This window comes from Kogia breviceps, chromosome 17, assembly GCF_026419965.1.
Source record: "Kogia breviceps isolate mKogBre1 chromosome 17, mKogBre1 haplotype 1, whole genome shotgun sequence".
NCBI classification, from domain to species: domain Eukaryota; kingdom Metazoa; phylum Chordata; class Mammalia; order Artiodactyla; family Physeteridae; genus Kogia; species Kogia breviceps.
Genome location: NC_081326.1, coordinates 75600972 through 75627076, shown reverse-complemented (window position 1 = coordinate 75627076; position 26105 = coordinate 75600972). Strand labels below are relative to the sequence as shown.

The 26105-nt window shown below is 60.7% G+C and overlaps 1 protein-coding gene across 1 annotated transcript; it reads right to left on the bottom strand.

The window, feature by feature from the left end:
- Positions 1 to 15552: 15552 nt before the first annotated feature.
- C17H8orf90 (chromosome 17 C8orf90 homolog) lies at positions 15553 to 24439 on the bottom strand. Its single transcript, XM_059042762.1, is given in 6 exon segments — positions 15553 to 15681; positions 15906 to 15979; positions 16441 to 16573; positions 20425 to 20553; positions 20555 to 20901; positions 24361 to 24439. Coding segments are annotated over 6 exon segments (891 nt in total).
- Positions 24440 to 26105: the final 1666 nt, after the last annotated feature.

Here is a 26105-nt window from a genome sequence, read left to right as displayed (position 1 = left end):
TGGGGCCCCCAGAGCTTAGGCCTGCGGGGGAAGGGGGCAGATAACCCAAAGGGTGGAGGAAGGAGAGGAGGCCCACGGGAGAGGCCGGGTTGGGGTGTCACGTGGGAGTCTGGGTGACAGCTGGCGGGGCGAGGGGTAGCATCAGCCCTGAGCCAGCACGTGGTCCGTGGACAGAGGGCCAGGGCTGCTGGTAGCACAGAGAGCCAGCTCCCGAGACCATTCTCCTGGCCTCCCTCCCTCCCTCCCCGCTGGGGCAGGAGGACAAAGAAGTGGGCGCGTTAAGCACCCCTCTGGAGCCCCTAAATCCCGCCTGCAGGTCTGTGCCGACTCCTGCAGCCTGGCTAATGTCGCCGGCGTGCCTGGCTGGCCCCCCGGGGAGCACTCAGCAGTGACACTCAAATGTTAAGTGGGCCCCAGGCCCGCCTCCTTCCACGTGTCACTTTCTGGAAGGAGCACTGAGCCACCGCTGCCCCCCCCACCCCCCGCCACCAGTGATGCAGGCTGCCCCGGAACCCACCCCAAGCTCCCCTTCCCGGCCTGAGCCCCACCACTCACTCGGGCAATGCAGGGCTCCAAGGCATGGGGGTCCCCCACCCCCAAATCCAGCCCCAGGGCTGGGCTCTAAGCATTTATCAAGCACCACCTGATTTTTGTGGGTTTCGTGTTAAACAGCGCTCTTCAAACAGAGTTACTCCTTTTCTTCAGAGTTAACTGGTGTCCTCGTGGGAGTCCCTTCCCTAACGTAGGGGAGCCTGCGTGACCCGCTGTGATTCTGCGGGGCCTCCCGAGGGGGCACCTCGCACTTGACCTTCCCCTTCTCGCCCCCAGGCATCTACAGGTCTGCCTCCCGAAGCTCAGGATGGGGCTCTGAAATGGGCTCTCGGCCCCTTGGACAGCTCGGGTGCATCCGCCCCTGAGAACAGCCCCCACGGGGAGGCAGCACGGAGCCCGTGGGGCTGGACAGCCGCCGCGCGAACGGCCACATCACGGCCAGCAGCTTCCACTGAAAAGGGAGACTTTCCAGACAGCCCCGACGTGCACCGTCTGCGTTTTGCTTTCTTCTGCTCCCAGGTGTCATGTAATGTTTCCCGGTTAAACAGGTAAAAAAAAACACTAGTATCATTTTTAAAAGAGGAAAGGAAAAGAATTACGTGACTCCATCCCTGTACGATTCTCTACCATTTTGGGATGCCAGGATGCAAAATTTTAGAGTTTTGTTTTCGACGGACCCTGGGTGGGGGGCGTCAGGACCCCGGGACCCTCGCGGGGGGCGGGGAGGGGCCAGGCCACTAGAGCCAGAAGCACTCTGCCGACAGCAGCCCGTGGCCGGGACGGGGCCCGAGCAGCGGGTGGGGCAGGGGGCGGGCGCTGCTTCCTGGCTGACCCCCTTCATTCCTCTCCCTTTCAGGGCTGATTTCCGCCTCGATTTGGGTAAATTACTCTCTGCTCAGCATCATTTCTTGCCTTCATTCAAGGCGGGGAAGAAACACACCAGAACCTCTCTAGGGGGAGGAAATTCTTTCAGACTCTGCACAGCTGCTCTCTGCGCGGGTTGGGGGAGGACGGGTCTTCAAAGTTACCCTGACTTTCATCCTCTGAGAGAAACCCCATCCTTTCTCACCCACCCGGGGCTCTTCAGAAGCCCAGGCGTCAGATCGCAGGGTCATGTCTGAGCCCAGGCTCGCAGGCCAGCCGGTGGGAGGGGCCGGTCGCGGTCAGGTCTCCTCCCCAGGCAGGTGATAAAAAGAGTCTGGGGCGAGGGCCGGCCCTGAGGCACGCGGGCGGCCCACCCGACTCCACTACGACCTCATCTTAACTTGATTCCATCCGCAAAGACCCTATTTCCAGAAAAGGTCACATTCACACCCACAGGGCCGGCCACGGAGAGCACGTCCACCAAGTGTCTGATGATTGACTGTTAGACCAACTTCACTGCTCCCACCCAGGACAACTCGGAACGTTTTATGCAAGTCTCCAGGCAACGGGCAGCCTGTTAGAACATCTGCGTTTCCATTTCCTCAGAGTAAAGGGACAGCTGAGTGGGGTCCTTGCCACAAACCCTGGAGGGGCGGGACCTCCGGCCCAGGGGGCAGGGCTTCCTGCCGCAATCATTTCATCTGCATCTCCCCTGGGGGGACCCCCAGGTGTGGACCCTCCAGGGAGGCACCTGAAAGTGCAGTCACCAAACAGACTCAGACCTCCCCCCAAACCATGCCAAATGCCAGAGCAGTTGTTATGATTTATTAATCTGCCAGGATCTTTGCAAGATTTTAATGTGGTATTTAGAGTTGATTTAACCGGGTAGCAAAAACACCCAGTGCCAGAAACCATAAATAATTATCACATTCATTGGGCCTTTCATGTGAAGGCCGGCGCTGTCTTTCCCTCCAAGCTGCTCCACGCCAATTTTCAACTTTTTGTCCTTCCATTTAGAACAAGCTCCCACTCATCAAAGAAGACACCGACCCAGGGTTTCCGGGAGCGCCAGAGAGGGACCCTGCAAGTTTGTGATTAGAATACAATAGGGAATATCAAGGTAATTAATTTTGTTAACTCAAAAAAAAATTTTTTTAAGTTTCCCCATCAGCTCCTGCAAAGTCATGTGAATTATATCTGCTTATGTAAATAAAGCTAACGGGTGATAACATTAATTAAGCAGCATAAAACTTTTGCTCATCCAGCTGGAGATAACAGGTAGTTGGGGGAGAGGATTAATTTCTGTTTTAATTAGAAATTTACGTTTGTGGCAGCTTGGCCTCCAGCAGTGAACAGTGTCGGTGCCAGTGTCAGATTCCAGGTCCCTTCAAAAAGTGTTGGCTTCTGAAAGGGCATGGGGCATATCCGCCCTCCAAACGGGCTCCCCCTTCAGCCCCCCAGCCGGCTGATCAAAACGAAGGGACAGGGGACTTTCCTGGTGGCGCAGTGGTTGGGAATCCACCTGCCGATGCAGGGGACACGGGTTCCATCCCCGGTCCGGGAAGATCCCACGTGCCGCGGAGCAACTAAGCCCGTGCGCCACAACTAACTGAGCCTGCGCTCTAGAGCCCGCGAGCCACAACTACTGAAGACCGCGTGCCTGGAGCCCGTGCTGCGCAACAACAGAAGCCACCGCGATGAGAAACCCGTTCACGGCAACGAGGAGCGGCCCCCGCTCGCCGCAACTAGGGAAAGCCCGTGCGCAGTAATGAAGACCCAACGCAGCCTAATATAAATAAATAAAATAAATAAATTTATTATTTAAAAAAAAAAAAAATAACAACAATGAAGGGACAGATGAGAAATGTCCTGAGCGGGGCCAGCTCCTCCGTGGGGCGGCACCCCCCACCCGCACCTCCAGCAGACAGGTCCCCGGAGCTGCCATTGGCTGGGACGGGAGGGCAAAGGTGAAGCAATGAGGGAAGACCCCAAGGCGGGGAGTCACGCGGTGCTGCCCCACCCACAGTGCCCCGGCCCCTCCGGGCATTTGTCCGTGATGAACTTGGTGCGGAAGAAGGCCTGCAGGGTGGGCCGGCCCGGCAGCACCTTCATGGGGAGTGGGGACATCCTCAGACCTCTGTTCACCAAGAGGCACCTTGCCAGCCCCGCCTGGACGTAGCGAGTGGGCCCCGGGGACCCTCCAGTCCTCTGCAGCGTGAGAGTCCCTGGTGCACAAGGGGTGGGACCCAGGTGTCGGAGCTTATTGCCAGCGATTCCGAAACCGCTCCTGCCCTGACATGCTGCTTGATCTCCCAGGGGGAAGTGGTGTTTTCAGGCAGCTTCCGAGGCCCTAGAAGGCCAGTCTGGGGGATGCTTGAGTGAGGGAGACGTTCTGGGGCTTCTGAAGTCACCTCACCCCGCAAATCGGGACCGTGGACTGCCCGTCTCACCCGGGTGAAGACAGGAGGTTCTGGGGGAAGAGGCAGTGGCTCAGGCAGCCCTTTCTGAGTTCCCTGTGTGACCGAGAGCCTTCTGCGATGGCGAGTAAAGAGGAAATTCTCCCCCCTTCCTCCCTCTTAATCCCGCTCTGGATGAGGGAGAAGCAGAGCCAGCAGCAGCGCTCAGATAATAGCTCCTTTCTCTCATCAGAAGCTGCTCTCATCTCCGCTCCCTGCCGGGCCACTTCCAGCTTCTCCATCAACAGCTCGGCCGCCGCCCGGAACACCTGCAAGAAGCTTTGCAGGACCCGCCCTGAGCTGGGCCTGGAGCCTTCCCTGCACTCCCCTGACCCTCCTGAGTGCTGTCATTAGGCTGATTGGATCTGCAGCAGGTGGAAGCTGGGACATAGGGGAGGAAGGACTCCCGAACCCCAGGAGGATGATTCCGGGAGAGCCCCTAGCCCAGAGGGGTCTCCAGCCCTGCTCAGGCCTCTCCAGTGGAAATTCGCATCTCTGACCACTGAGCGCACTGTGGCCCAGGCCCGGCCAGATGGAGAGGGGACCCAGCCCTACACAGGGTCCTACCCCGTGAGGGCCCACATCATGCACGAGGGGGCTAGGCAGGGAGGGCGGATGGTCCCTGCCTCTACCCCAACTGTGTGCCCCTTCCCTCAGAGCCACCCCTGGGGCGGCACGGGACGGCCCGCCGGGAGCTGCCCACCTCAAGTACAGTCACTGATGACACTGCATGGCCGGCGTCCCCCAGCTTGTCAGACCGTCAGCTGGACCTGAGAGCCTGAAAGTGGGGCCCGAGGAGGATCACTCACCTCTGGGCCCCTGTACCCCAGAACTGGGCCCAGCCCTCGGTAGGCGCCCAGGAGATGTCGGACCGTCGTAACAGTCAGTAGGGCCAGGCCCTGTTCTAGGGCTTTGGGTTCATGGTCTCACTGAAGCCTCCCAAACACCTGCTAAGGTAGGGACTCCCCATTTCACAGGTGGGGAAACTGAGGCACGGCGTGATCAGTGAGCCAGAGGCAGGTCAAGAGCCTGGCATGGAGTCCATGCCATCCAGCCCTGTGCTAGGGAAGCAGAGAGAGGGATGGAGGAAGACAGAGCTCATCAGTCAGTCCCCCAGGCAGCCCCCAGGAGAGGGAGCACAGAGGAAGAGTCTGAATGGGCAGTGATGGAGGGAGATGCAGGCAAGACAGGAGGGGAGAAGCAGGCTGGCTGGGCTGTAGGGTCTGGATGTACACTGAGGAGTTGGGTGTCTCCTAACGGGGGGGCAGAGCTCAGGAGGTGACTTTCACTCTCAGCCTGAGTGTTGTGGGCCCCAGATGGGGCCCGTCTGTTTCACAGAAGGGGAAACTGAGGCCCAGAGAGGTCCCTGGTGTGGCCTAGGGTAAACATGAGCCAGGCCAATTTGAGGCCAGTAACTGAGGGATGGGAAGATGGATGGGTGGACAGAGGGACGGACAAAGCAGATGGGGTACAGATACACAGTGGAGTACGACTCAGCCGTGAAAAAGAAGGGAATAATGCCATTTGCAGCAGCATGGATGGACCTAAAGATGGTCAGACTAAGTGAAGTAAGTCAGACAGACAATTACTTACAGGTGGAATCTAAAATATGACACAAATGAACTTATTTATGAACCAGAAGCCGACTAACAGACATAGAAAACAACCTTCTGTTTACCGAAGGGGAATGGGGGTGGGGGAGGCATAAATTAGGAGTTTGGGATTAGCAGATACACATGACTAGATATACAACAGATAGGGAATTCCCAGGCCGTCCAGTGGTTAGGACTTGGCGCTTTCACTGCCGTGGCCCCAGGTTCAATCCCTGGTCAGCGAACTATGATCTCACAAAAATAAATAACATAAAATAGATAAACCACAAGGTCCTACTGTATAGCACAGGGAACTATATTCGATATCCAATAAACCATAATGGAAAAGTATATGAAAAAGGAACTGTATGTTAATGAATCACTTTGCTGTATACCAGAAACGAACACAACATTGTAAATCAGCTAGACTTCAATTAAAGAAAGAAAGAGAGAGAAAGAAAGAAAGGAGGGAGGGGGGGCGGGAGGGAGAGAGGAAGGAAGGAAGGAAGGGAGGGAGGGAGGGAGATGAATGAATGGATGGGTGGTTGGATGCACAGATGAGTGAGTCTGTCCCACCCACACCGACAGCAGCACCACCTCCCTTATGGTCAGGCCAACCAGCTTGGCTCTGCCCCTTCCTCCGTGTGACCCGGCCATCACTTGGCCCCTCTCGCTTCGGTTTCCTTACCTGGGGGAAGGGACAGTAGCACCCACCCGGCAGGTCCTTGTGAAGCAGCAGACGTCACACAGAAGCGTCTGGCACACAGTAGGTGCCTTGTAAGCAGCAGCTCCCGTCTGCCAGCTCCACATCGGTGCCAGCGACACAGACACCCTCCCCCGGGAGCTGCGAGGCCTCCAGACCTGAGCCCGTCAGGGGCCGCCACCCTTCCCCACCGCCCCCCCAGGAGGCAGCATATGTTCGTCAGCACCAGGCTGCTATTTTTGTGCAGCACGGTCCTTCCGAGAGTGAACGTTCAAGCAGCTCTGATGAGCCAGCCCCGTCCCATCACCACCCGAAGGAGGGGCAGTTGCATCTCAGGCCCCGTGAAAGTCTTGGAATCCCAGGAGACAGTGTCTGGAGGGCCTGGAGGGTCCTCTGGCCCTTCACTAGCAGGGGGCCACTCGGAGAGGGCAGTGAGGGTCCAAGTTCACTCAAAGGTCAAGGACAGGGCCAGGCTGGGAACCCAGTGACCTCACGACATGCAGGCTGCCTTCGAGCCCATGTCCTGGCCAGCGGCCTCAACTCCGCAGGCATGCAGCACCCCAGGCGTGCTGGGCACAGGGGAGGGAGGAAGACGAGCCCCACCTTCCAATGAGCCTGGGGTCAGGTGGGCTCACCGAGCTTAGAGAGCAGCCCGGCCCCCTGGTTTGGCCAAAGGTGCCTGGGAATCAGGTGGCTCCTGAGGGGTTGGGAAGGGACAGCATGTGAGGAATGTGGGATCCAAGGTTTCCCCTAGGGGTGCGGGTGTGTTTCCCACCTGCTGCCCCACCGAGCCAGCTGCGGTGTCCACCCTGAGGCCTAGCCCTCTTCTCCCGGCACGGCTCCCCATTCAAATGTCTGCCTGTCCACAGATCCTGACACCTTGGATCCCTGTCCTGAATCCACCCTGCCTCTTGTCCGTCCATCCCAATGACCCCCACCTAGGCCCAGGCCACCATCAGGGCTACTGGGAGAGGGGTGAGGCCTCCGTGAAAAAAGATACCTGGAGAGCCCCAGCTTGAGGCTAGAACTCTTTGCATGGCACCGCGCCATGCCTGCCTCAAGAGCCCCCAGCCGCTGCTCTCTGTCCCTGCAACCCCCATGACCCTCCACGGAGGCCCGGCCGCCTCCCCCGCGCAGTGGAGTCCTGTCCCAGGCTTGGGCCCCCTTGTCCGCACTCCTACCCTCACCCTGGTCTGTGACCCACGGGAAGCCAGACCCTCTACGAATACGCATCCACAGCCTCCATGGTCCCGTCTCACTCACGGGAAAACGCAAACCCCCGGCCGTGGCCCAGACCCCTGGTGATCTTCCCCCACATCCTTAGCTCTTCAGCTCCAGCCCTAAGACTCCTTGCTCTCCCCTGAACGTACCAACTCATTCCCACCTCAGGACCTTTGCACAGGCTGCTCCCTGATGGAATACTGTCCCGCACACTCCCTCCATCCCACAGCTTCCATCCCAGTTCTCCTAGGCTCCCTGACCCACGCAGGTCAGCCTCTTTACCACGTGGGCTCACGTCCCAGCCTCCTGCCCCTACTTGGCCTTGACTAGGACCCTGCCCAGGCCACGGGGTACTCGGGCGGCTGTCAGCAAGTGGCCCTTCGTTCTTCACCCTGCTTTCATCCTCGTGTCCGGCTTACCTGGTGCCATGCCAGGTGCGGGGAGTGGGGAGGGGGTCAGTAATTGTCAGGAGCATTGGGCACTCCGGGGCCCCCGGATGAAATCAAGGAGCGCCACGAGAACCCCTAAGCCGCACGCTGGTTCCTCGCCCCTGCCGGTCCCCCGAGGCCAGCCCTGCAGGCCCTCGTCATACTCCCCCACTCTAGCCCGGCACAGGAAAGACGCACGGCCACCTATGGGACAGAGGCGCTCAGCCATCCAGGCCCACCCGGAAGCCATCGCCCCACCGGCCCCTCGCCCCTGCTCATTCATTGCCAGCCTTCCCTCTGTCCGCCTGACCCGGCCTCCGCAGTCAGCAGCACGCGGTGACGAGAGGGCAGTTCCCACAACAATGGCCGCGGAGCCAGCCCCAGATGGCAGAGCCAGCCTGAGAAACGGGTCTGCAAGGCCTGAGCTACAAACCAGGCTGGGGTACCAGCCTGGGAGGACCCCACGGGGTCTGAGAGAGCAGGAGGGAAGGGGCACCGTGAGGCCCCAAGGACGGGGGCGGCCAGCCTGGGCGGCGACCCCCGCCCGCTCGCTCTGGAAGCCCAGATAGGTCAGCCCCCCGCTCTGAGCCTCGGTTCCCTCCTCTTGGAAACACACTATTGGGGCCCATTTCATAAGGTTTGCGAGAAGGTTCTTATTCAGAGCAGGGTTGGGCGCCACCACTCTGATCTGTGCCCAGGCATCAGCCACTTCACCTGTCACTGCTTTTGCGCCATCTGTGCAAACGCCAACACAAAAGAGGCAAACAACATCTGAGCGTTATTGTGAAAGCGGCTTTGACCTTGTGGGTCCCCTGAGGGCGTCGTGGGGACCCCTCTTGGGGTTCCACGGACCCCCCTTTGAGAACTAATGAACTAAGGTGTGAGCTCCAGGAGGGCAGGCATCCTCGTTTGCTCGGTCTCCTCCTGGAACAGTGCCCGGCACCCAGATGGGGGTTGCTGAGTGAAATATCATCCCACCGTACGCATGTGGAAATGAAGCCTGGAGACCAACGGAGCCGGGCCTAACACTACACACTGGCCTGGACGCAGGTCTCCTGGCTCCCTTGGGCACTCACCCTGCTTGTCCCTGTGCCCGAGTGCCACGTCCCCAGCGCCTCTCCCCGCCCCCCGTCAGGCTCAGCTGCGATGTCACATCACTGGGTCTTCCAAGAGCGTGAGCTGTCCCGCCAGCCCTAACAGCCTCCATTCCGCCTCCCAGACACCAGTGTCCACTATCCAGGACCATCTGCCCACGTGTCTCCCCACACTGGGACCCAAGCTCCCGGAGGGCAGGGACGGCATCTCTTCCACGGCACGTCGCCAGGATCTAGGATGGGCCGGCTCACAGCAGGTGCTCAGGGAACGCCCACAGAAGGCCTGAGTCCACCACCGTGCACTAAATTAGACTCTGGCACGCCTGGACGTGAACCTCAGCTTGACCCTGGGCCAGCCTCCCCAGCGCTCTCAGGCACAGTTCTTCACGGCCCTGGCTGACCTGGGCGTGGACCCAGCCGTGCTCCCTTGCAGCCCTTGAGATCCCAGGCCAGCTCGCTCGTGCATTCAGCAAACTTGTGATAAAAGTCTCCTGCCTCCCAGGCTCAGTGCCAGCGCCAGGGATACAACTAGACGTAAGCTGCTGTCCCTCCTTCAGGGGCTCGGGGACCTATGAGGACAGAAGGCGGCACGCAGCCAGGGCCTGGATTCCCAACCCGGCCAGAGGGGTGGCCCAGGAGGAGAGAGATTTGGGGCAGGCATAGGTGAGGAGGTAATGGGCTCAGGTTGGGATTCATGGACCCCAGGAGGCGAGATCTTTGAAAAGGGAACAAGGACCCCCACTTCACAGCACTGAGGACACAGTGGGGGAGGGAGAAGGAGAAGGAGGGAACTTCCTGAAGCCTTAAGGGACTTCCTGTTTCCACCAGCAAAGGGAGTGAGGTCGTTGGTAAGCGTCTAAGGGCTCAGTCTGTGAACGGGCTCAGTGTTCCGTCCATGGCTGGGATCTGGGCTCAGACCATGACCAGGGTCAAGGCTCAATTAGTGCCCAGGATCGGGGCTCAGGTCATGGTCAGGGTTCAATGTGTGACTGCGATCAGGGCTCAGCCTGTGGTCAGGGATCAGGGCTCGGTATACGGCCAGGATTCAGCTTCAGTGTTTAGCCAGGGATCAGCACTCATTCTCTGACCAAGATCAGGGTTCAGCATGTGACCAGGATCAGGGCTCAGCCTGAGACTGAGAAGTGAAAATCAGCAAGGGCAGAGCCGCCCCAGAACTCCTGGCAGGCTCCGGTGTCTGTGTACCGTCAGTGCCGTGTCTGCGAAGGGGAGAGCCAGAGAGCCTGGCTGTCGCTTCTGACGGCAAACCACGCTTGTTTTGCCTGATTTTTTTTCTCCCTTCCCCTACACTCAGCCCAGCCAGGCAGCAGGGGAAGGTGTAATTAAAAATCAGGTTTGTTAACACGAACACGACGTACATAATATTTAAAACATCCAAGTGCCTTTAACTCGCTACTGACATGCATTTGCTCATTAAGCAGGAAATTTTTTTATGGCGACAACACTGCAAATAGCTCTTATTAAAATGCTCAAAACACCATCTGGTCCTTCACTGAGACTCTGAAGTACTAAGAAGGTGGCCCCGCATGCCTGGAGACCTGGAGACTCCCAGCAGGGCGGCAGGATCAGTTTTCCCACCCAGCTCCCCGACTTCTCTGGGGTCTCCGTCTGCAATCTCACACTCCTCGCCTCGCTCGGTCCCAGAGCACCCCCATCTTACAGGGACTCAGAGGCCGGGAGACCGTCACCCAGATGGCACAGCTAATAAGGGACACGCCTGAGTGTGAGCCTGAGTCTTTCTGACTCGGAGGCCCGGGCTCCCTCCAGGAGGCGGGTGGCGAGGAAGGAGCTGGGCCGCCTCACCAGTCCACGGACAAGGGGGCGTGGGGAGGACGGAGGTGGGAGAAGCTGGGCTGTCATTGTCGGGCTGCTGGGCATTCAGAAAGGGGCACCATTGCCCGGGGCCTGAGTCTACTCCCTCATGGGCTGTCCCACACCGGGCACCCCAGGATGGGGAGGGGCTGTCGGGCCCCCTGAATGGCCCTCAGGGTCTGGGCTCTGGGCTCTGGGCCGTGCCTGGTGGGGCTCCGCTGGGCACGTGGGACAGGAGGCTTTGTGCTGCCACCCTATCTGCTGACTCTCCGGCTCCAGAAGGGCTGGGGCTGGGGCACTGTTGCCAGGAGAGCTGAGAGTGCAGGGCCCGCGCAGTGCTGCCCCTGCCCCAGTACCTCAGCGTGAGCAGCGGGAGCCAGGCTAAACCCAGCCCCAGGCAGGAGCAGGTGCGATTCTCCCGCCCTCCTCACCCTTGGGGCTCAGCCTCAGCTGCTCCTCCTCAATCCGCTTCCACCCCACTCCTCTGGCCTCCTGCAGCCAGATCCCTGTGCCAGGACAGACTTACAGACACGAGAGAGCCCGCACCCTGGCCTCAGGACCCTGCCCTCAGGTGGTCTGCAGTAGGAGGGAAGGTCAAGAGCTGGCTGGCCTCAGCAGGATGCAGGAGGCCACCTCCCCGCCCACGCCCGCGACAGACATCACCAATCAATCAGGGTGCATGTCTGGCTGGGCTGAGAACTCGCTTCGGGATCTTCTCAACGCCGCAGCAGAGGAAGCCCGGACCCACGGTGCAGCATCAGCCACAGCGCAGGACCTACCTGCCATCCCCCCAGTGACACGGGGCAGGGATCGGCATCGAGGGCTGGAGGTGGGGCTCCAACTCTAGCCAAGGTTCTAGTCCACGGGTCACCTCACCAACGTAGGTGACCACAGAGCATTTGCTTTGGCCCCATGCACGCAGACATGCAAGACTCAGCCCTGCCAGGAGCAGACGGCACACAGCAGAGAGGATCACTCAGAGTGACAACAGTCCCAGGGGAGAACCCCAGGGGATCCCAACCCGGGGTGTGGGAGCGTCCACGGAGGCTTCCTGGAGGAGGTGTGCAAAGTAGCTGGGCGTGACCAGGAGACTACATGTGCCAGAGAGGTGGACAGCGGAGAGCAGGGAGGTACCCGGGCGCCCGGTGGTGGCGTGGGGGTGAGGGAAGAGTCGCTGACTCCCCGGGGCCATGGGCACACGGGGCCCAGGAGGACAGCACCGGCACCTCACCTTTGAGCTTTCTTGGCCTTGAGGTGCTCGCCCGGGAGCACAGACCCGGAGGTGGGAAGACAGATGTGGTGCTGGCACAGGGGGCGGAGGGGCGGGAGTGGTGCGGTAGCCCCGAGAAGGCTTAAAGGGAGGAGAGGGCCGGGCCCCGCTGGCCAGGGTGGGGCTGGTAAGAGGGCAGAGACCAGCCAGGAGGGAAGGGAGAGGCGGAAGCAGGCAGGAGGGGCTGCAGAACGCTGTGTCCTGCCCCCCGCACCCCCCAGCCCCTCCTAGCAGCGACTTCTGCGCCTTCGAGGGGGCCTTGTGGACACGTGTCCCAGCTGGGCTGGTTCTCAGCTTGGGGTCTTCGGGAGAGACCCTAAGCCCTCTCAGACTCAGAGTCCTCATCAGTAAAATGGGCCTAAAATCACAGAGCTCAGAGCTGGGGGGACAGAGAGGGGCGAGGGGGGCGGGGCTTCAGGAACTGTGAAGGCCTTTGTGTTATTTGTGACCCCAGACACACACACACACACGCACACGCCTGCACACATACACAGATGCATGTGCACACGCATACACACGAGCACGCCCACGGGCTCGCATCTGCACACCCACCCACGTGCACAGACCCTCACGCACACTCGTGCCCGGGGCTCCGCACACCTCTTGTCGTGCTGCAGTCTTCACAGGTGTGGCCTCAGGAAGGATTAACAGACATCAGACCGTTACCCGATTGTAGGAAAACACCGACCAAATATTCCAGCTAATAAACTGATTTCAGACCCGATAAAGAGGAAAACACAGGAACAACGTTCAACACGTGAAACGCAGCAAGCCCTCCGAGCGTCCTCTGGGTCCCGGGAGGTGAGCCCACCCCCTCCCTCCCCGACACCCCGCCCAGCCTGACCTCCCAGCAGCGAGCCTGGGACAGACCCGTCCTGGTGTGCAAGGTTGGGGCTGGCATGGGGGCTTGGCGAGCAGGGGCCCCCCTCCTGCTCCCTTCCCAAGCAAGAAGTGGCAGTTTTTAGAAAGTGTCAACTTATTCCCAGCTGTTGCTGCCAAAAAAGGAAAAAAAGAAAAAACTCTCCTCGGTTTCAAGGAAACCCACAACAACCTCAGAAAACCGCGTGAGCATGATGGAGGCGCTCCTTTCCCTGAATATTCAGCTGAGGCCAGAGGCCCCACGTTCGTTTGTCACGCAGTTTGGGGCCGCAGGGAGTGGGCCGGGCAGGCCAGGCCGGGGACCCCTTCAGGGTCTGGCATGGTTCCTCCCCTGGCGACGGGCGACGCCAAGCTTCCTGAAAGGCAGCCTCTTTTCTCTTTACTCCCAGGAATAATGGCTCTTGACATAAACGACTCCCGCTAGCAATTAGCTGTGATTAATGTAGAACTGGGCTGCAGAAGTGCGGGAAGTTTGTCTGGAGGGGGTGCGTGAAGATCGCATATTCTCGCATTTGGAACAAACTCAAGTTGAACAAGAGGGAGGGAGCTCCTGGGGAATTTTCCAGCACTCTCGGCCTGGGAACCGGCTGAGGCCAGTGTGGCTGGCGACTGATGACAGGGTGGGGGTCAGAGGACTGAGGCCCACCCCAGGGACACTCGCCCGTCACAGACACAGGCTCCTGAGGCTCCAGGCCCAAGACCTCCATGGCTAGGGGAGATGCTGGCAGTTCTGCGGCTGGGGCCAGGCTGAGCGCAGACACCTGCATCCTCTCCTCCAATTAGCACGACAGTTAACCCCGCACGTGCACCCCTCACTCAGTCCCACAGATGAGGAGACCAGGGATGGGAGAGGTCAGGGAGCTTGGCCAGGGCTCAGGGCCATCACAGGAAGCACGGACTCTGGAACCGGAAACCTGCTGGTCACCCTGCCCGGCCATGGTGGCATACCTTAGTCTCCCCCACTGGGAGAGTGGGGGACGACGGGACCGGCCTGGCCTGGGGCTGGGATGCTCTGGGGCCCACAGGAGCCCAGCAGATCCTTGAATGTCAGGATACCCTGTAAACCTCCAGCCCGCACCCTCCTGGGTGAAACCTGCCGTACCACACCCCCTCTCTGCCCCCCCGAACCCCCAGCCCCATCCCCAGGATTCCCATTAACTCTATGGTGGTGGGAGAGAAGGGATGCCTGGGCCATCAGCTCCTCTTCTTAATTTAATTTCAGGGCTCGTTAGCATTCAGTAATTAAAGGCCATGGGAACACTCATCGCCCCGGCAACAGCCCAGAACTGGGGCCTCAAATGGGCCTCAGCAGCTCCCGCTGGTGACAGTCCCCACCCCACAGAAAACAACGAGCCTCGGGGGCGAGTGTCAGTGCTCCCATTTCACAGATGAGAAGCCTGAGGGCCTGCCAAGCCGAGGGGCTCCAAGCGCACCCCTCCTGGGCCGTTCGAGCATCTCTGCCAGCGCCAGACGGGTCCTCCTTCCGTGCTGAGCCTGTGTCCCGCACGCCCATCTGCCTGCAGGCCTCCACCGTGCTGAGGCTGCCGCCGCCTCGGGGTCCCCCAGGCCCCCCAGACAGCCTTCTCCACAGCCTCCCCATCCCAGGGCACGGAAACTCCACCCTTCCCGCTGCTCCAGCCCAAACCTTGGGCCTGCCTGACTTCTCTCCCTCTCTCTGTTCACATAAACCTCCAGGAGACCCCACTGGCGCCACCCCCACTCCGCTGGGGAGAAGAGTGGCTCAGCTGTATTTACTGCAAATGACGCTCGCTCTCCCCTCCTCCATGGAGCCGCCCCCGAACCCATTTCAACCTATGGCGGCAAAGTGATCTTTCTAAACCGGTGTCTCTCAGCCTGTCTTTCGTTATCTCCCCCCAACACCTAAGGAGTCTTTTTAGACACGTTTTCCTGATTTGCCCCCCATGAAATTTTCATACCACAGATGAACTGTGCACCTCTGCAGGGACTGTATGCATATTTGTGCTTCAAGCATAAAGAGTAAAATTTCTTCACCCCCCCCAGCCCCGCCAAGAACCAGGTTTTCCCCTTTTGGGGGCAAAATCACCACCCCCGCTTATGAGTGCATCTTTTAAAGCATCAATGAGATGGTGTCATTTCTCTGCTCCAAACCCACCCGTGGGACAAGCCAAAGTCCCGTTCCTCAGGTCCTGACCCCACAGGAGAAGCCGGCACTCTCCATTTCCGCCCACCTGGGCTCCCCTCCCCCAGTCTGCCTCCCCACCCCTTCCCTGGGGGCTCTGATCAAATCTCCCTTCTCTGATGGCCTCCATCCCCCACCTGCCTGCCCGATGCCCCTCGAGCCTCTCAGCACCCCTGGATGGCAGCATTCCCGTGGGCCTGCGCCACCCTCCCCGCTCCCTGCCAGGTCACAGAGCAGAGAGCCCGTCAAGAGCTCGGTGACGCCATGGAAAGAAGTAGAAGGTGCCTGGGGGCAGAGGATGAGCCTGCTTTCAGGCTCTGCTGTCGCCCTCCTGCAATTTCACTAATTTTGAACAAGGCCCCCCCCCACCCCGGCCCCCGTCTCATGTGGCACTGAGCCTGCACGCTCTACAGCTGCTCCTGCCTGGGTCAGCCGGGGGAGGCTAGCTTACGCTGCAGGAGGAAACAAGCCCCCAAATCTCAGGGGCTGGGGCAACAATGGGCTACTTCTCGCTCACGCTGCAGGCGCTTCCGGGACTCAGGGTGGCGGAGGAGGCGCTGTCCCCAGTGCCACCGGTCACGTGGCAGAGGGAAAAAGGACGCCAGGGGGTCTCGCCCTGGCAGGAAGTGCCCTGGCCCGGAAGGGACAGATGGCATGGTTACCGCGACTCGCCGGCCAGCACTGGTCACCGATCCCACCCAACCGCAGGGGTCTGGCAGAGCAGCCGCCACCCGGGGACGTGCCAGAGGCAGGACAGGAGACATTTGGCAAAGTACACTGGTAGCCGCACGGAGCCGCTCTGGCCCTGGTCTCACAGCCCTACGGCTGAGCCAGAGCCCAGCGGGACGCCCTGACCTCGGCCTTGAGCTCTTCACAGGCGCGGCTGCCACTGGCCTCCACCCTCACTCTCATTCCAGGCTGAACACGGACTGCGTGTAAGGGAGAGGGACACAAAGTGTCCTCGCAGCAACTCAATTAATCCTCCATCGGAAATTCTAACACGATCAATTTGGGGAGCCCGCTGACACCATAACACAGTAATTAGGAACAACTTTCAACTCCCGGCTTCCTCTGAAGATTGTAATTGCAATTAATTAATTAAACAACCTCACTGTTCCTCAGAGTCTGTTCCCAGGAAACTGGAGCAGAGGCGGGGGCGGGGGCGGGGGGGCCTGACCCCTGTTCCCAGCAGCCCAGGGATCAAAGGGAGCCGCCTCCTTTGGATACGGAAGGCCGGAAGGCCGTGAAGCCTCCTGTCTCCCTGGGAACAGCACGGTGGCTGGGAGGTAGAGAACCTACCCTCTACCCTGAGTCCTGCCCTCTCCTGGGGACCCCCAAGATGCCCAGCCCCTCTGCTCTGCAAGGCTATAGCCCCGGGTCACATTCGCACATTCAGAGCCCCCACTGCTGCCCAGCGGGCTCCAGGAGCAGAGGTCCCGCGTGCACGCGGACAGGTCACATCCCTGCCCCATGTGCTGCTGCGCCAGCGGTGCTGCGAACGACCTGGCGAGGCTGCCGGTGCCCTGAGCAGGGGGCGTGGAGAGGAGGTGTGTTCTGGGCTCCAGGGTGGAGAAACAGGGCCCTGGACAGAGGAGGGGCGGCCACCCTGGGTGAAAGACAAGGGAACAAGTGCTAGCTGCTGGCAGAGTGGACGATCCCGGTGGAATCAGCTGCCCCTCTGTGGGCTCTCACCGTGTGCCAGGCCGACCCAGGGGCGAGACCGACGAGATCGCCCACCTCCACCCCCCAGCAACCCGCCCGGAGGTACCGTGTGCTCCTACCTACCGCTGAAGCCCCAGATTAGTGAGGACCAAAGGCTGCCAGGCCGGTGGGTGGAGGACCCAGTATCCTAGCAGAGGTCCGTCGTCCCCCGGAGCCTGGACTGCAGCCGCTGCCCACCCCAGGGAGTACCAGGGCCCAACATCACAGCAGTCGGCCCCTGACACAACAGCCACAATATTCAGTGCAGACCACCAGGCGTGGTTCTGAGAAGACGGCAGAACCTTCTGGCAAGTCAATGGGAGGACGGTGTGGGTGAGAGGTTGCCACCCAGATCCGGGGTCTGCAACTTTCAAAAGAAAGTGTTTCCCTCCAATTTCCAAAAATAATTGGAAGCATCATTCTTAAAATTCTAACCCCTCAGCCTAAGACTGGAAAGCCAGCCCAGGATAAGACAGTGAAGCCAGAGGGAGAGGCACGCTGCCTGGGAGATCATGCCTGAGGAAGGTCAGAGCAGCACAGATGTGCTTTGAGCATCCCGGCAGCCAGAGCAAAAAGGGCAAGGTGAGGGCTCCATGGCTCTCCCTGCGGCGGAGGGCAGCAAGAGACCCTGTGTCCCTGAAGGGACTGCCCAGACACGCGTGCAAGGGGCACCGAGCAGATGTCCTGATGTCTCCCAACCCCCAACCCAGGGGCTTCTTGATGCAGGAAGTCCTCCCTCTCCAAATGCTCTGCCCTAGCACTGGATCCGGCACTGAGTGGGGTGGCCAGCAGACAAATTATATGATGAGCCTGCTTCACATGAAACAGCAGAGGACCTGCTGTGGCCATTTCTGACCCAGCTTCTCTCTGGGAACAGCATATTTAATTGGAAGAGAAAATGCGTGATTTGGCAGAAAAAGTCAGGCCTGGGGCCAAATCCCAGGGCTCACATCTCCTGGCTGTGATGGACACGGCGGTCATCTCCCCACCATCCCTTCCGTCCGCCTCAAGCTGGTCCACCATACTGTTCCTGGCCTTGTTCTTAGAATCCAGTCAAGGTAATCCCACCCTCCGGTCACAGGGATTGGTTCAGGAAACACATGCCTACGCCAATCAATACAGGGTACTCTCTGGTTCAGAAGTGGGCACATGACCTTTCTGGACCAACAGGCCATTCAGGGAGGCTTCTTGGGGCTTGAGGCAGCTTCATTCTTCCATGAGAGCTCTGGGAAACCAGTGGCCTCTCTCCTTCTCAGCGGCCAGGGAGACTGAAAAGGCAGGAGGTGCATCAGCCATGCTGCCGCCATTGAGGTAGCTAGTCTGAGGGCTAGATCAAACCTTGAGCCCCTGGATCAAACCTTACCTGAAGTTCAATTTATTTCTGGACCTTCCAGTTACTTGAACCATTTTTGAAATTTTTGTGGTCTAAGCCTGTTGAAGCCAGACCTTCTGTGGCTATAATGTGGAGTTCTAATAACATGCTGGCTTATAGTCTTGGGCACGTCCCTTCCGCTCTCTGGGCCCCAGGGTCCTCTTCCATCCACTGACCTCACGGAACTACAGGGAAGATGAAATGATGTGGTGAATGTGAAAGGGCTTTGGGATTCTAGAGCCTTGTGCCCCCATAAGGGGGAGGCCATTCACCGAATAGTGAGCCTCCCTTCTTGCTCACCGTGCTCTGGCCTCCCAGCCCCTGTCCAGTCCTGTGACCCTTGAAACTTTTTTTATTGCCCAGCCTTTGCCCAGGCTGTCCCCTCTGCCTGCAGCACCCTCCCCCAAAGTTCACGTGACTGGCTCCTCACTCTCCCAACCTCGAGCACCACCTCCTCCGAGAGGCCCTCATGACCACCCTGTTTGAAATGGGGTTGTCCTGGGCTTCCCTGGTGGCGCAGTGGTTGAGAGTCCGCCTGCCGATGCAGGGGACACGGGTTCGTGCCCCGGTCCGGGAAGATCCCACATGCCGTGGAGCAACTAAGCCCGTGTGCCACAACTACCGAGCCCGGGCACCACAACTTCTGAAGCCCGCGCCTAGAGCCTGTGCTCTGCAACGAGAAGCCACCGCATGAGGAGCCCCCACACCACAACGAAGAGTAGCCCCCGCTCGTCACAATTAGAAAGAGCCCACGCACAGCAACAAAGACCCAACGCAGCCAAAAATAAATTTAAAAACAACACTGGCTTCCCCGTCCCCGGGGTGGGATGGCAGTGAGTCATGCCCCATGCCGTCTCCCGGGGTCTCCAGAGGGACCTCCAGTCACCCACAGGCCTAACTAGCTGTACGTCACACCCTTTATTGGCTTCTTTCCCTTCTCTGTCTCACTTCCTCCATCCCCTACCTGTGTTTCCAAGTGTCACCTCCCAAATAAAGCACTGCACGCAAATCTACGTTTAGGGACTGCTTCTGGGGCAAAACCCAAACAATTAATACACAACACAGGATATACGATCTCTACTGTTATCCCATCAGGATTCACATGCGTAAGGATTGCAGTGTAACCATCGGGCGTCTCTATAAAATTGGAGAGACCAGTCCACAGAGGAATCTGCAGCAGGGCTGGGGTTCTTATGGGGCCACCTGCAGAGGAGAGGGACGCTGAGGACCCCTCTTGGAGAGCCTGAGCCCCTCTCCTCCAGAGCTAAGCATTTCCTGTCACTGGTTCTCCTGCAAACCAAGCAAGACTTTGGAGAAACCATTTCTGCCCACGACCAGACAGCTATAAATAACTCCTGGATTAGAAGAAAGGAAGAAGAGCTCTGATTCCATCTGTACTCGAGTGAGAATGCGTCCTCCCGGCCCGCCCCACCTCGCCCGCACACCTGGAATCCAAACCCCCAACAAGAGGAAACCTGGGCCTTTGGTCTACAGGTCAGGGGAGGAAACCACTGGGGTCCTGCATGCAGTGGCTCTGCCTGGCCGCTGGCCTCCCGCAGTAGACAGGCTCCTGCCAGGGCTTGTCACCTACAGAGGGAGATGCACCCAGGATGGCAGCCAGGTCACTGATGGCCGTTCCGGCCCGGCCACTTCTCTCAGCCCCACAAGGGGAGGGGGGCAGGAGGCATACCCTTCCGCACAGAGGTGGCCATCAGGAAAGCAGCAGTCCGGGGACCGTGCCTATGGCGTTCCCACCCCGGCATCCCTTTCCCTGTCACGTCCCCTCCCCCACCCACCCTGTGCGCCAACTCCTGGTGTCCCCTCCCCTCTGCCTCTCCACCTACCCCCACCCCAGATCCTGATGCCCGTCATGGAGAACAGGAAGCCTGCTGCACTTGGAATCAGACACACGGGAACCAAATCCCAGCTGCATCCCGGAGGAGCTGGGACCTGGGGTCCTGACCTGCAGGATGGGAGCGCTGATGCCCACCACAGCGTAGTGGCCGGGCCCCAGAGGGCCACCCCACCCCCCACCCCCGCTATCCCGGGTCCTTCCCCTCCCACATCCACTCCCGGCCTGGCCAGCCCGCCCCCGCGGCCTTTCCCACTTACCCCGCTTCACTCATTATCCCTTTGGGACAAAGTGGACCTCCCGCACCACCGCTGACGCTGTCTGGCCCCCCCGGGCGGCCCCGGGGGTCTAGCTGGCACCAGATGGCCGTCCGGGTGCGTCCGGCAAAGAGCCTCGGGGCGGGAGAAGCAGAGGCACGCTCTTTATTCATTTTCTCGGGACGCGCTAACCCAGCCTGGGGGCGCCCCCGCCGGGGGAGGCGGCCTCAGGCCCCACGGGCCCCGGGAAGGCGCTGCCGCCGGTGGGCGCGGGCAGGGGCAGCGCGGGGCCGGGCCGGGGGCCGGCACCCGCGTGCACGTAGCTCCGCGCCAGCTGCTCCAGGCGCCGTCTGCGCGCCGCCGCCTGCGCCGTGTTGTGCAGGGGCCGCAGCAGCGCGGGGGGCGGCGCGTCCGGGCCCCGCAGCAGGAAGTCGAAGCCCGTGCGGTCGCGCGGGTCGTAGAAGAGCGGCCCGCGGGCCGGGTCGGGCCCCGGGGGCCAGGCGAAAGGAAAAGGCAGCGTGAAGTCCTCCGTGAGCACGCGGATGGCGAAGTCGTCCTCCTTGCCCAGCACGCAGTAGGCGCGCCCGATGCCGCGGAAGTGCGCCTCCCAGAGCCGTGCATCCCCGCAGTAGATGTCCAGGAACGGGGGCTCCAGGGTCGCGGCGGGACCTGCGGGAAGCGGTCAGGGAGCGGCCGGGATACGCGACCACCTGAAACTGTCGGGGTGGCGAGGAAAGAGGAGAAGGGAGAACCCGCCACCTGGCTGAACCGCGAAGACCAAGAGAGGCCACGTGGAGGCTGAGAGGGGCAGGGACAGCACCAAGGAGCTAGGAGGGGCAGAAAGGCCCTAAGGGTGGAGAGTATGGCTACTAAATACTATTTGGGCGGAAAGTTCCAGAAGGAGAGGAGTCTGGATAGTTTGGCGGGACCGCACAGGGCCTGCTGTGGACAGGAGTTCATCCCCAGACAGTGGACTGGGGCACGGGTGACCTGGTGGCTCTTGGTTGAAAGTTGATCCTGGGCCCCTGCAGAGGATGGACCGTGGCAGCCCAGCTGGAGGTCGGGGCAGATCCAGGATGAAGGAGGACGAGGACAGGATGAGCACTCAGCAGGGTGGACATTGAGGGGCCAGTGCAGGGCCTTGTCGATGGAGGTGGGGAGGAGCCCTGCCTGGGTGCAGCGACCCTGGGACGCAGGGGGCAGAGCAGCTTCACCCGGGAGAGGGGTCAGGTTGGAAGCTGCGCTGGTCTGTGCCTGTTGGACAGCACCCACCCCCACCCCAGGAGCACGTCCCAAGAGAAACGGGGACATCTCTGACCCCCGTGACTCACACGAGGGTTCCCAGGCTGCGGGGGTCTGGTGAAATCTCGGGGTCCGCTCCCAGAGAATCACGTGTGTGCAGCCGCAGCACTGTGCGCTGGTTTGGGGTCCCTCCACCCTGGAAGCCCATCCATGGCCCCAGGCAGCGGCCCAAGCTGCTGTGCCACGCCCACACCTTGTCTGCGCTGCTGAGCCAGCTCTGGGCCCCTCGTTCAGGAGACCTTTCCTTCCTTCCTTCCTCCCTTCAGCAAAGCTTTAGCTCTGGGGGTACTGAACTGAACGAAGCAGCCATGGGCCCTCTCTGGGTATAGACAAGCCTCAGGGGACACAGGACAGACTGGGCAGCTCCCCGGGGACAGTCAGGACTGGGGGGCCTTGGAGGAGGCAATGAATGAACCTCTGACCATGAATTCTCAGGTCCTCCTCGCAGCACCCCAGCGAGGGGGTGACAGTACTCAGGCCATTTTACTGGTGAGGATGCAGACCCGGGGAAGACACACACTGAACTGACTCACAACCCCATGCCACACCCACCTGGCTCAGGAGCCTCTGGACAGTGATTCTCCTCCATTCACACAAGTACCCTGGGGCACCTACTGTGTGCCAGGCTCCACCATAGCTGCGAACACCGCACACTCAGCTTCTCCCGCGCCAGGGCCAGGAGCCAGCAGACCTGGGTCAGAGGTTCTACCTTCCACCTGGGAGAGCCTGCACTAGTCTTTTAACTTCCTTGAGCCTCAGTTTCCCCTTCTGAAAAACGGAAACAATCAAGCCTGATCTGCCACCCTCGCAGATGAGGCCATGACGAACCTCTTTGTCGCTGGAAAGTGCTTTCGTGGCTCAGTCCCACAGGCAACACCAAAGCAACTGCTCCCAGAGCCGCAGACACAGGTGGGAGAGGTGGTGGACTGGCTCTGAGCAGGGTGTGAGGCCAGAGGGGCCAGCTTGGGGCCCATAGCACTCAGCACCTTGGCTGGGGAAGAGGTGCACAGGACAGTTAGCTAGAGTCTGGAGTTGAGGCGGGGTGGGGCTCCAGGCTGGAATAGACAGACCCCGGGGAGATGGTACTGAAAGGCACAAGGAATTCCCTGGCGGTCCAGTGGTTAGGACTCTGCGCTCTCACTGCCGAGGGCCCGGGTTCAGTCCCTGGTCAGGGAACTAAGATCCCACAAGCCGCGCAAAAAAAAAAAAAAAGCCACAGAACTGGATGAGATCGTGAGAAGAAAGAGAAGAGGCCTGAGAAGTCAGCCTGGGCCCTACCCTCACCAGTTCAGGGAGAAGAGGGAGAGCCGGCGGTGATTCTGGGAGCCAAGCAAGGAGGAAGGGAGGTCCTGAGCCGTGCACCGCCCATGCGTCACGTCCAGCGGAACCAGAGAACTGACCTTGGGTTCAGCAGCGTGGCGGTCACCCCTGACCCCGACCAGAGCTGCTGTAGCAAAGTGCTGAAGCTGAGGGACGGGGTCCAGTGGGTTCCAGAGCAAATGGGAGGGAAAGACTGGGAGACATCAAGTATAAATAACCTTTTCCAGGAGTTTTGCTAAAAATGGGGAGCAGGGAAATAGGGCGGTAGCTAAAAGGGAAGCGGGGTCAGGAGACAGGATATATAACCGCATGCTTTTATGTCGATGGGAAAGATCTCATGAAGAGAGAAAATGTCAGGATGCAGGAGAGGAGGGTGGAGAGGTGCTGGGGTCGTGGCCGTGGGCAGGAGGCAAGGCTGGGACAAGCGGAAAGCTGGCCTTGGCTGGGAGAGGGGTGGGTGGTGCAGGAAGCGGGCCAAGGGCCCAGGTGCGGCCGGGTGTGCCCGGGGTGCCCGGAACCTGTGGGAATCTTCTTTCTCTGTGAAAGAGTGGGCAAGGCCAGCAACTGAATGTGAGGAGGGAGAGAGGGGTGGGGGCTGTGGAGGGAGGTGCAGGGTGGTTGCTAGGAGAGAGGAGGGACTGGACGGTAGGAGGGACGCAGGGGGACCCGCAGCTCTTCACGGAGGTCCCCTTGCAGCTTGCAGTCAGGGATTTAAAGAGAGCGTTAGCGTGCTTGAGTTTATCCCCGGCTTGTCTCAGCTGTATGGGTGCAGGTGAGGAGTAGGCGGAGAGCTGGGGGGCGGGGGGTGGGGCTGGTACCATCAAACGAGAGAGGGCCCAGGGAAGGAGGGTGTGTGTGAGGGTGTGATGATCACGGCAGTGCTGGATGGGGGGGCAGGACCGGCGGGAGGAGGCGGGAAACAGGCTAGAAAGAGTGGACCGCGGTTCCGCCCACAGAGTGCTGGGGTCCTGGTCCTGAGATCGGGGTCAGGACCCGGCTGCAGTCTGGATGCTGACAAGGCCAAGGACATGACCAGGGTGTAGGTGGCTGGGTCGGGGGACTGAAGGGCCAGGAGAAGGAGGAGATCAGCAATGTGATGACGGCAGAGATGGAGAGAGGGTCAGTGGCCAGAGTCCAAAATTCAAGGGGTGGAGGAGGATGACCTTAGGTGGAAGCGGACGACTGCCCTCCCCAGCACGTAGTGGGTGTGCACCCCTGAGGACCCTGGGATTTTAGGGAGGGGTGGGGGAGGGGGGCCAGAGAATGAACAGGAAGGGACCCTGAGGAGTGAGGAGGACCCTGGCCCACCTCCTGGCTCAGGGTCCAAGGGCTGCAGGAAGAACCATCCGGGGATGAGGCCTCTGCCCCCACCCTGGCCCTACCCTGGTCAGCGACCCTGGAGGAGCCGCTCCCCAGGAAGAGGGGGCAGAGCCACTGCCGCCCTTCCCCCCATCTCAGAGCCCAGGCTGCCGTGGGTACCCCCTTCTCCTCCATCCCTCCCCACACCATGCGTCTCACCTGCAGTGGCTACAGGACGAGGGGACACACCTGCCAGGCTGGGGTCCCCGGAACCGGGGGAAGCCATGTCAGCAGCCTGGGGTCAGGCTTGTTTACCTGGCTGCCCGGGAGACTGGGGGCGGGGCCGTCTGGGGAGGCGAGAACCCTGTATTTAAAGGAGCCCCACCTGGAAGTGGGCTGGCTCTGGGAGGGGGAGGGTCAGCAGGCACAGGGCCCCCTCCCCCACACTCCCACCGCTTAGCTGACCCTGCTCAGGAGTCGGGAGCCCACCCCGGCACTCAGAGACCTCCGTCCGCACCCCACCGACCCGCCGAGGTTAATGGGCCCCAGGAATCCCTCCCTGCTTGTTCTGAACCCCAGAGCCCCACGAGGGGCCGGGCGATCTCCAGCTCTGCTCCGAAAGCCCTTGGGAGTATGTTCTGCGTTCACTAACAAAACAGCCCAGCGCCCCCCCGTTCACCCTCCTGTGTGGGCCCGCGGCGCGCGGCCAGGACGCTGCCCGGCACGAGCACGAGCCCCGAGGACCGCTTCTGGGTCCCACGTCCACCAGGGCGGCCCGGGTCCCGAGTGCTGTCCGCCAGCACTTCCGGACGGAGGCCCCGCCCAGCCAGGCCCGGGGGGCTGAGGACCGGGTCCTCAAGGCGCCGGGGGGCAGGAGCGCGGCCAGCCCCCGGGCCTCAAAGGCGGCCGTGCGCGAGTGACGCCTGTGTCTCACGGGACGGGCCGTGCTTTCCACGGTCCCGCGCTCCAGCGACGTGGGCCACCAAGCACCGGCCCTGGGGGCAAGCGTCGTGCCAGCTCAGTTCAGCCTGGCGAGCCCGGGCGCTGGCTCGCTATCCATACGGTGGGGCCGATGCGGGAGAAAAACGCGATACTGGCATCCTAACCCTACAGACGGCCCCTGAGCACTGTGGAGAGAGCGCAGGCCCGTTAGAGGCTCTGCGCAACCTCGGTGCACGAGGGTGATCGCTCAGCTGAGCTAACAAAGAGCCCCCAGTACAGCAGCTTCAATAAGTTGGAGCCTTGCTCTCCCTCCTGCAGCCGTCCGGGCGTCCAGGCGTCCAGGCCGAGGTGGCCCTGCTCCCAGGGCATCCAGGGCCCAGGCTCCTTCGAGCTGTGGCTCCGCCCCTCAAGGGTGTGGCCTTACCCACTGATGCCCCCACCGCATTCTCACGGGGTGGGGGACGGGGTGGCGGGGGGGGGGGGGGGGGGGGGCAGTCACAGGCCAGCAGTTTCCTTCAAGAATGTGAGGGGAAACTTTGCCCTTCACGTCTCAAATCACATGCCAGGGTGAGAATTAAGTCACGTGGTCGCTCTTGGCTGTAAGGGAGGCTGAGGGATGCAGTCCACACCTAGGCGGCCAGGCGCTCGGCGTACGGAGGGACAACTGCCAGCCTGTCACCACAGTTAAGCCAGACCTGGTGTGCGTTGGTTTGGGCTCCCCTCGAAGCACACGGCATCGTTTCCTAGGGCTGCTGTAACAACCGCCACGCCCTCGGTGGTGTAGAACAGTATCTCTGGGGTGCAGTCAAGGGCCGTGCTCCCCCCAGGGCTCCCAGGAGAATCTGCCCTTCCCTCTCCTGGCTTATGGTGGCTGCCAGCATCCCTCGGCACCCCCGCCTCTGTGGTCACGTGGCCCCCTCCGCTTCCGTCTGTGTCAAAACTCCCCCTGCCTCCCTCCATAAGGACGCATGTGATTGCTTTAAGGGGCCACCCAGATAATCCAGATAATC